A 10826-nucleotide genomic window follows, 5' to 3' on the forward strand; every position below is an offset into this window, starting at 1 on the left:
CATGTTTTAACATATGAATCACATATTTAGCTGGGTCGACACAAAGTAGACATTGTTGTTTTTGGGTCGACCTTGTTTCTTTGCTTTTGGGTCGACCCAAAGGTATATCCTACAAAATTCAACAAAAATTAAGAGAATAAGATAATTAGAATAGACAAAAATTATTAATAATAATAAAAAAACAAACCTGACATAATTGTGGATTTTCTTAGTTAACCAAAATTAGTTGACCAAAAAGAATTTCTTCTTGCTTTGGTCGACCAAGATGAAATAATAATAAAAAAATAAACATGACATAATTATGGATTCTTCTTGGTCAACCAAAATTAGTTGACCAAGAAGAATTTCTTCTTGGAATTCTTGGTCGACCAACAAAATTTTTGTCGACCAAGAAAATTAATCTTGGTCGACCCATAATACTTGGTCGACCAACTTAATTTTGGTCGATCAATTCTTCTGGGTGGACTTTTATTTTTTCTCAAAGTAGATTTCTGGTCGACTAAATTGATTTTGGGTCGACAGATCCCGATTTGGGGAAAAAAGGGTAGATGACTCGTAAATTTTAATTGGGGAAAGATGTGTGTCGACCGAGAAGAAAAAAAGATGAGAATTAATTAAATTAAAGAGTTTAATTGCAGTTAATATAATAATCAATAGTCAACTCCTTATTTCTTAAAAAAAAGTGAGAGTCTTTGTTTTTTAAATACTTTCTCTCACACTCTTATTTTTTTAATTGGCCCCAAAACATTGCATTCATCCCTTTATTGGACTAGTACTGCTCCTAAAATTTGTAGTCTTTATTTTAAATATGCCTCTGAATTATTATATTTGTTTCCGTCACTTTTGGATATTTTTCTTAACGACTACTTAAGAAAGATCTCTTTGAAGATGCTGTCAGTGGAGACTAAATACCAAAATCCTATGGCCGATTCTTCAACCCAACTACATAAGAAAGATTTCTTCTCTTTTTCTTTTTTTTTTTCCCGTTTTGTTATTTATTCATTTTCTATCCTTTTGGGGTTTGACAGATTTCTTGGTATTTTAGGAAGTGTTTCAGGTTTTCTCCGAAGGGCAGCATGCTTAGCAAGATCTGCGGAAGCATTGGATAAAAAGTAGCGAAATTAACTTTAAATAAATTTTTAATCAATTTGGTTGAGCAACACATTTCAACAAAAATACGAGTTCTTCCAAGATTTACATTAGATATTTGACAATTGAGTCATATCGCTGACACACACGGAAAAAGCTTTAAGATTTAAGCTCTACGATTCTTCCTCTCACTCTGAATACGTGTTCTTCACCGGTGCATTTATCCCTTTTAGTGATCCAGTTACTCTTGTTTTTCCTTTCTGCTGATATTCTTGTCACCAGCAATCCTTCTCCAATCGGAAGTATCTTTGCGTGCGAACCGAAATTTCTCCACGAATTTCTTGAAAACGCATTGTATCCGATCACGATAGCATCGACGTTGCGCTGCCATAATTTCTCTTCCAGGAGGTTTATGATCGTTTCGTGGTTCTCAAGATTGCAATCAATGGCTATAAAATCCGACTCCTTGTATTCGTTCAAGAGTAGATTCATAGCATCTCCTAAGACGAATTCAACGTAACCGGCATCTGTTCCTAGAGCTTTTTCGGAGGCGCGTAGGTCTTGTATGTTACGAAGAATGCAGACGAATCTTCCACCAGTTTGTTGTGCTGCTGCCACGAGGGATAGGGTGGTGGAATCTGCAGCACCACCGCAGGCCACCACAATGAACTGGGAGTTGTTTCCTGCAGCCAAGGCAGAAATGAACTCGGATCCATTCGGTTCGTCAGCACTCTTTCCCTGCAACCAAACAAAAATCGAAAGTTGTTAAATATTGTGAATAAATTATTGCAAGGAATATTAGAGTTGCCAAATTGAAGGGTTTTCTGTGCTTGCCATTTTCATGGCTCCGAGGTATGCCTTAGTGGCGTTTTCAGGAGACCAGGTAGCCATTTCTTTTGTTGCGTCCAAGAAGATGATCGGCCAAATTAATTATATAGAATCTGGCAATGGGACATGATGCATGTGGGACTTTGCCCTATNTTGATACAAGGGAGGATTGGAGATGCTATCTAATCTAAATCTAAATTACCAACACAAGTGGGATGGAAGAATTTGTAAATATTTCCATAAGATTAATAATATCAACAATATATGAAATGTGATATTAAATATGAAAATCTCAACGAATTATCAAAGTTTGAAGGTAGTAATTTAATATGGTGTCATGCCAGAAAGAAGAGATGGAAACCAAGATATTAAAACCATATATTATTATTCGATAAATCACTTGTAGCCTAGTAAATCGAAGTCAATAAAGGCAGCTTCTAATTTATTTTATTACAGTTGTTTGATCATCGGAAATAATATTCAACTTCCTAAATCTAGACCAGGGAAAATATTGTTTTGGTCCAGTAACTTATTTCATCTTCGATTTTGGTCTATTAAGTATTTAAAGTTCGATTTTGATGCATTAACTTTGATTTTTTTTTGGATTTTGCTTCAATTTCACCATAGTGTTGAAGTTACACCAAAAATACTAACGTGACACCAGAAATTGAACCAAAATAGTAAACCAAAGTTCGACAAATAAATAGACAAAAATTCGAAATTGATCCATCGTTACTTGACAAAAAAATCATTTTGTAACTTTAGCGGAGATATTTAACAACCTATTGGCTTCAACTACCTTGAACGATTCAATACATTTCACCAGCAGGCTCTGAAAGAAACATGACAAAACCTGGTTTACACTGCCTCTGGATAGCACTACAGATAGATATAGATCAGCTCAAGTTGTTTCCTTGCAAAAGAACACCAATAACTAAACTAGTGCATTATTAAATTTCTTGTCTCTTGGCTTTTCTCTCTCTTTTTTTTGTGTGTTTTCATCTGGTTAGTTGAATCTATGATTTGGTTGCAAATAATATACCGAAAGTCGAAAAAGAGGCCTAGTTTGGATGTACATCGAATAAATCATTCGTAGAAGTTGCACGGGTCTCAGTCCATAAAGGACGACGAAAAACAATAAGTGTACAATGAACTCTTCGTCTCGCGCTTGATGCAATGAATTGAATTCAAAGCAAACTGGTGAGATAGAATGTATAGATTGTTTCAAGAAATAGATTTGTCGGAGGGAAGTACATGGTGCATGCGAAGGGAATGGGGGGCTTGAGTCTTGATGTTGATTTGTCCATTGTGTTGTCCCCAAAAGAAAGCAAGTTCTCAAGTTGGCCATGTCTGGACTTCACAGTTTTATTAGTTTATATATATCATAGAAGCTTTGCCACACATATACATCTTGGACGTGGGATAATGTCGAATTGGATTTTTTAAAAGTAATATATTTTAAAAAAAGGTGCTCATAAAATTTAATTTTCTAATGGGATAATTCCCTTTTTAGTCCCTCGTCGTATGCCATTTTCTCAATTTATTCCTCATTTTCTAATTGTCCCGAATTGATCCTCTACTCTTACTCTTTTTTTCCGGATTTGATCCATCGTTAAATTGAATATTAAAATGAACAGAAATCCAGCATGTGAAGATCATGTACTTGTATGTTACATCTTCATCCATTCCAGTAACATACAAGAACTTGAAATTGCAAAATTAAAGTGAAGTGCCACTGATGGTCAGCAAAAGCAGGCAGCACAACTAAGCATTTAAAACAAAGTGTATTCATGATCATTCGAAGTTTAGTAAGGAGACATGGTAAACACGAATGAATTGGTCGAGGGAACGGTTAGCTAGAGTCGTTACCCATACACAGACTCCATCAGCTTCGCGGATCCTCGGCTGAGTTACTCAGCCTTTCGGGAAGCAAGTTTTGGACATGCGATTCTTGAAATAAAAAACCAGACTCAGGCATTCTATACTTGGCATCGTAACCAAGATAACGAGCCTACCATAACCGATTCAACGTGGTTTTACAATAGATATCGGTACCCGCATGATAAGCCTAGCTCCAGCTCAAGCTTGGTTTAACAAGGAAATAAATGGAATATAATTATATGGAATTCTAGTTGTTTTCTTCCTTTTTGCTGTCCTTGATTTCAGTCGAGTTTTCTAGTTAAACTTGGAGTTTCTTTGTTACTATGGGATGTGTTATTTTGGCTTAATTGAGTACTTTATCAGGTAAAATTACACAGTTCACTATCCGAACAACTAGTGGATTGTGACACAAGTGAAGATTAAGGCTGCAATGGTGATCTGGAGAAATACCAATAAGATGCAGGTCTGGACCACCAGTGCTAGCCCGGAAGCTTGCATGTATGACTATATATAATTCATTTATATTCAAAATTTATTAGATATTATTAACATTTGTAAATTACTCACTATAAACAATTCATTATAAGAATAAACTTGAACCACATAGTATAAAACATTAAAGAGCTAAGAGTTCCATTTGTTCTTCAATCATTCACAAAAATTTATTATAAGACGATCTCATATGTCAATTTAATGAGACAAATCTTCTATTTGGATCATTCATAAAAAAAAATATTACTTTTTATTGTAAATATGAGTATGGTCGACCCGTCTCATGAATAAAGATCTATGAGACTGTCGTACAAAATATCTCCTCTCAGTCAATTACACCCAACTATTCCTGACAAACTTCAATTGCTTGTAGAATAAATCTTGTTATAAGTGCATTGTATTATATGCTTCGATTAAGGGTAAAATGTAAGTCGATATAGTCACTGATCTTTTGGTCTAGTGAAATAATCATCTTGAACATTATTTATGTATATATTCAATATATAATATAATAAAATATATTATAAGCAAATAGCATGTGACTATTAAAAATCAATTTCCAACCTTTCATTTATGCCATAAAATATGTAATACTCTTTTGTTGAGCACAAATTGAAACACAATCGATTGAAAATTTTAAAAGTTCGATTCAAATTCAACTGTATTAGAAAATGTCTGCATATAATAAATATATCGTTATTAAGAATGGTATTTTTAGTTTCTATACTAACAATTATGTGTTGAGTAACTTATTATGTAAGTGCGAGTGATTTTAAATAAAATGATTCTTTGTTAAACTTATTTAAAACAATTTATAAGATAGCTCGTATGTCTTTTAAGTAGTTTTATGAGTTTATAAATTGGATGATCTTATTATAAAAATAAGCGGATAAAAATTTTTCCATTGAATAAGATAATGAAGCATAAATTTATTGATGTATTTGATATTATAAGATTTTTTTGTTAGGATAATTATAATTGGTGGGTTTAAATAAAAACCTAAGTTTTGAAGTTCGAATCCTGTGTATCCAAACAAAGCCTATATGCATTCTCACAGTCAGCCCAACTCCCCACGTCATTGGCTTCCACTGCGTTAAATCACGACGGTGGAAACTTCGTCCCCGGTGCTTTCAACTTGATTTAAGTATCGTTTTGATCTACTGGACGGCCGCCTTTTCTTTTCTCGATGTTTCGAATTTTCCTCTCGTAATTATTGATATCACTTGTTTTGTTTTTGATATTGACATAATTATCACATATTGAAAACAATTAAATTCGTCCTGATGAGTGATGGGCGTGATTATTGATGACTAAAGTTTGTGGGTTGTTGGTTTGGTAATCATATAAGTGACAAAACAAGAAATGGATAGCAATAATCGGGGCGCAGCCGAGGCCCAGTTGCAGATTCCGGGTCAATCTATGAGCAGTGAATCGGTGGTGCCTCCTGGAATGCAAGCTGGTGACTGGAGGTATCAGCTTCAAGCGGATTCTAGACAGAGAATTGTTAACAAGATGTAAAATTCTCTAACATTTTATATCCTGTTTATTTTATACTTCATTTTGGTGGAAAGTGTTAGTTTGAGGGAAATTTGGTTTGCTAGTTTGATAGGTAATTCTAACGAAAACGAAATTTCAGCGAATGTTTATGTTGAATCTCGATTTACTTGTGCATTTCACATATTTTTCATGTTGAATCATGCATGCATTAAGTTGGCATAATTGAAGCTAGAATAAAAGAAAACAAAAGAAGTGGCAAGACGCAAATCCTCGTAACATTAAAGTCGTTTTTCTGTGTACAAGGTTAAGACAAGAGACATAATAACACGGTCCTAGAAAAGTCTGATTTCTGCATTTGCATTGTTGATTTATTTGAAGGGGCTTCTTTCTTTCTGGCATAAATGGACTGTTTTTTACTTTTTGTTATCGCTGCTGATTGTTATCACTGTTGATTGAGTAGAAAGTGCCGTGGATGGCACCATTTGCTAAATGGAAGGGTATAATCGATGTATTGAGAACTTGTAGAGCGAAACATAAACCTTTTTATTTATGTTTTTGAATATGGGGCATTTTCAGATTCAATATTCTAAAGAATTTGGATTGACAATGAAATTTGATGCATTTTTTGGTATCATCAGAGTTGGCAACCAAAACTAGTCATAGCTTGTCGCTTGTCCATGGAGAAAAAACCTTGAATGTTCCCAAACAGGCCCTCTCAAATTCTCAAGCTCTGCTTGGTTTATGTGCCTAATAATAGAGTTGTTCTCGTAGAAAGTTTTTTTGTCTGTTCTTATTTGGTGAACTATTAGCTGATGACACTGAGATTTAAAAATGCATAGAATGAAAACCTTGAAGAGGCATCTTCCTTTTTCTGGCCAAGAAGGACTGCAGGAACTTAAGAAAATAGCTATGAGTTTAGAGGAGAAGATATACACTGCAGCAACAAGTCAGGTAATTTGGTCCTTGCCTTTATTTTTTCCCCATGCATCATGTATAACTTTACACTTGTGCCTTTGTTGACATACCAGCTCTCCTAAAATTTGTTTTTTTTTTTATTTTAATCTCTCTTAATTCCGATCAGTGCTGTGAGTAGTCACTTTTAAACAATTTTCGCATCGATTTTTGCAGTCAGATTACTTGAGAAAGATTTCTGTGAAGATGCTGACAATGGAGACTAAATCCCAAAATCCTCTGACCAATCCTCTTCAACCCAATACTGCAAGCAATAGCAAAAATCCCCAAGATCGAGGTGATAAAAATTCATGAAATCGACTTTGTTCATTTACTTGTTGATAACTGAGTTGCTGGATAGAATGAACCTAGACTCGCCATTTTCTAGACACTGTTTTCAACATGTACTCGTGGGATCAAACCTTGTTTTGTTTTTGATATTGATATAATCATCACATATTGAAAACAATTAAATTCGTCCTGGTGGGCGTGATTATTGATGATTAAAGTTTGTGGGTGCTGGTTTGGTAATCATATAAGTGACAAAACAAGAAATGGATAGCAATAATCGGGGCGCAGCCGAGGCCCAGTTGCAGATTCCGGGTCAATCTATGAGCAGTGAATCGGTGGTGCCTCCTGGAATGCAAGCTGGTGACTGGAGGTATCAGCTTCAAGCGGATTCTAGACAGAGAATTGTTAACAAGATGTAAAATTCTTACATTTTATATCCTGTTTACTTTATACATCATATTGGTGGAAAGTGTTATTTGGGGGAAATTTTGTTTGCTAGTTTGATAGGTAATTCTGACGAAAACGAAATTTCAGTGAATGTTTATGTTGAATCTTGATTTACTTGTGCATTTCACATATTTTTCATGTTGAATCATGCATGCATTAAGTTGGCATATTTTAAGCTAGAGTAAAAAAAAAAAAGAAGAAGTGGCAAGACACAAATCCTAGTAACATTCGAGTCGTTTTTCCGTGTACAAGGTTAAGACTTAAGAGACATAATAACACGGTCCTAGAAAAGTCTGATTTCTGCATATGCATTGTTGATTTATTTGAAGGGGCTTCTTTCTTTCTGGCATAAATGGACTGTTTTTTACTTTTTGTTATCGTTGCTGATTGTTGTCACTGTTGATTGAGTAGAAAGCGCCGTGGATGGCACCATTGGCTAAATGGAAGGGTATAATCGATGTATTGAGAACTTGTAGAGCGAAACATAAACCTTTTTATTTATGTTTTTGAATATGGGGCATTTTCAGATTCAATATTCTAAAGAATTTGGATTGACAATGAAATTTGATGCATTTTTTGGTATCATCAGAGTTGGCATCCAAAGCTAGTTATAGCTTGTCGCTTGTCCATGGAGAAAAAACCTTGAATGTTCCCAAACAGGCCCTCCGCCCTCTCAAATTCTCAAGCTCTGCTTGGTTAATGTGCCTAATAATAGAGTTGTTCTCGTAGAAATTTTTTTTGTCTGTTCTTATTTGGTGAACTATTAGCTGATGACAATGAGATTTAAAAATGCATAGAATGAAAACCTTGAAGAGGCATCTTCCTTTTTCTGGCCAAGAAGGACTGCAGGAACTTAAGAAAATAGCTATGAGTTTAGAGGAGAAGATATACACTGCAGCAACAAGTCAGGTAATTTGGTCCTTGCCTTTATTTTTTCCCCATGCATCATGTATAACTTTACACTTGTGCCTTTGTTGACATACCAGCTCTCCTAAAATTTGTTTTTTTTTATATTTTAATCTCTCTTAATTCCGATCAGTGCCGTGAGTAGTCACTTTTAAACAATTTTCGCATCGATTTTTGCAGTCAGATTACTTGAGAAAGATTTCTGTGAAGATGCTGACAATGGAGACTAAATCCCAAAATCCTCTGACCAATCCTCTTCAACCCAATACTACAAGCAATAGCAAAAATCCCCAAGATCCAGGTGATAAAAATTCATGAACTCAACTTTGTTCATTTAATTTTCATTAACTTCGAGGTGATAAAAATTCATGAACTAAATGCCTGTACCTTGAGTAAGAATATATCCAAAAAAAAAAAAATTTAGTAACACATTTCTTGCAAAATTCTTGACTTCCCGCAACGTGCAGATTAGGTCTCTAGATTAACAAAAAAAAAAATTTCTGCTTTTGTTTCGACAGTCTTTTATCCTCATAAAAATAATTCCAATGAAGTTTTAACTGTAAGTTAAAAAGTCTAGTAGATAGAGCAATTGAAAATCTTTACTCCCGTTTCAGCATCTCACCAAACGATGAATTTTCATCACCTTTTTCTGCTGTTTCTGTATGTCCTAGCGTATGAGATGAGTTATTTAAAATGCCTTTCCATATTGTAAGAGTGATTATATCATACGAGATAGACTGATAAATTAGTATTTAGTGCTTATTTTTTAGCATAAGAGAGACTACGTTCCTAGACAAATATCATATAATGTCGATTATTGTTGAAGAGTAACCACAATGTGAGATGTGCAAAGTATAGCCGACTATCCATGGTGGAGGATTCTTTTGCACGATTGAGCGGCATGGGGTGCCAATTAACTTTCTCGAATATCTTTAGCCGAATTTTTTTGGTTGGTGATGAATGCTGATGAGTATTGGACAGCCATATGCTAGTATTATATTTGTCCTAACTTTAAAGCTAGAATTTTATATTTCAGTTTGAGGTGGAATATTGAAAAATACATTGATCTACTTTGGAATATGTAATATGCTTATTTAGTTAACTTAATCAGGGTTTTATAATTATTTAGGTTTCTCAATAGGTTTTCTCTTCATGGCTTTAGTTATTTCAGCATATAAAAAAGATTTGTACCATTGTTATGAAAATTAGGAAATTATCAAAGTGAGCACTTCTCTCAGATTCCCTACTGTTGTTTCTTGCTCCAATAAGTCGTGTGAAATGTCTCGACTCCAGCAATCCAGTGTTTATTTTATGGATGAAGCTGTTCAAATCATGATGGTTTCGCGTGCGAAACTGTGAGACTGCTACTTGTCTGCTATTTTTTTTATTGTTCTTCCCGTCATGTTGCCTAAAGTGGATAATTTTAGATTGTTTTTCCAGTTTTTCTGTACCTAAAATTTTGTTAAGCACTACCAGTTTAGAAGAGTGTTATCACTTTTGCTGTTATATAATTCATTTTCTTTATTTTATTCATTGAGTCAATATCAGTGCCTATGTATTGCTTGTAATCCTTTGTGATTCATTTTTCTCTGGGTTGGGAATTGACACATCACATCAATGGATATAATGCATCCGAATATTAGTTTTCTTTCTTATGAAGTTGTGCTTTATTTTTGTTTCTTGAACTGCCTTCACATTCGCAACCTCCCCTTTTTCCTTTGATTTTTGATTCGTTATGGTGATTATAACAATGTCCATGTGTTTTTCCTTGACTTTCCCAGCTTCTCAGACAATGCAGTCTCAAATGCAAAATCAGGTGCAGTCGCTACCATGTCATCCCTTTTCGTGGAATATCTAAAGTAAATGATAAAAATTTTCCTGGCCCGTTCGCTCAACAATCCCTTTTATGCACGATTCTAGAATTATTGTTGGATCTATGCATTGGGAATTGCTGCATATAATAAATATATTGTTATTAAAAATGATATTTTTAGTTTCTATACTAATAATTATGTATTGAGTGATTTATTATGTGTGAGTGATTTTAAATACGATGATGTTTGGTTAAACTTATTTAAAACAGTTTATAAGCTAGTTAGCATGTCCTGTAAGTAGTTTTATGAGCTTATAAGATGTATACTCTTATTATAAAAATAAGCGGATGAAATGTTTCCATAAAATAAGATAATGAAACATAAATTTTTTGATGCGTTTTAAATTATAAGATCAATGACATAATATTGTGCGTCTGCATGATTATTTTTAATATGTGCATGTAATATATAGTTTTATATTAATTATTATAGTAATTATAATAATTGTTGTTGTTAATTACAATTATAGTTATATAACAATATTAGTACAAGTCATAATTATATAAATTACAGTAGAATTTATATTAAAAAATTATAAATATTATTTAAATAATTCTTATATGCTATCAA

The 10826-nt window shown here is 33.8% G+C and overlaps 1 protein-coding gene and 1 long non-coding RNA gene across 9 annotated transcripts in view; both read left to right on the forward strand.

Moving 5' to 3' along the window:
• Positions 1-5525: 5525 nt before the first annotated feature.
• The window catches only part of LOC140970413 (mediator of RNA polymerase II transcription subunit 15a-like), a 24842-nt gene continuing 19541 nt past the window's right edge, over positions 5526-10826 (forward strand). For 2 of the 8 annotated variants that reach the window (XM_073432151.1, XM_073432171.1), the window contains exons 1-6: positions 5532-5804; positions 6627-6738; positions 6916-7036; positions 7279-7444; positions 8274-8385; positions 8563-8683. In XM_073432151.1, coding sequence (XP_073288252.1) covers positions 5653-5804; positions 6627-6738; positions 6916-7036; positions 7279-7444; positions 8274-8385; positions 8563-8683 — 784 coding nt within the window. In that variant the 5' untranslated portion in view covers positions 5532-5652. Of the gene's footprint in view, positions 5805-6626; positions 6739-6915; positions 7037-7278; positions 7445-8273; positions 8386-8562; positions 8684-10826 lie in introns of those variants that run through there. The other 6 variants (XM_073432201.1, XM_073432209.1, XM_073432186.1 and 3 more) reach the window with 5 other exon arrangements.
• On the forward strand, positions 8697-9536 carry LOC140970453 (uncharacterized). Its single transcript, XR_012174138.1, has 2 exons — positions 8697-9288; positions 9319-9536. It is a non-coding gene; the product is annotated as an uncharacterized lncRNA (long non-coding RNA).

Source organism: Primulina huaijiensis, chromosome 2 (genome assembly GCF_012295235.1).
Source record: "Primulina huaijiensis isolate GDHJ02 chromosome 2, ASM1229523v2, whole genome shotgun sequence".
NCBI classification, from domain to species: Eukaryota; Viridiplantae; Streptophyta; class Magnoliopsida; order Lamiales; family Gesneriaceae; genus Primulina; species Primulina huaijiensis.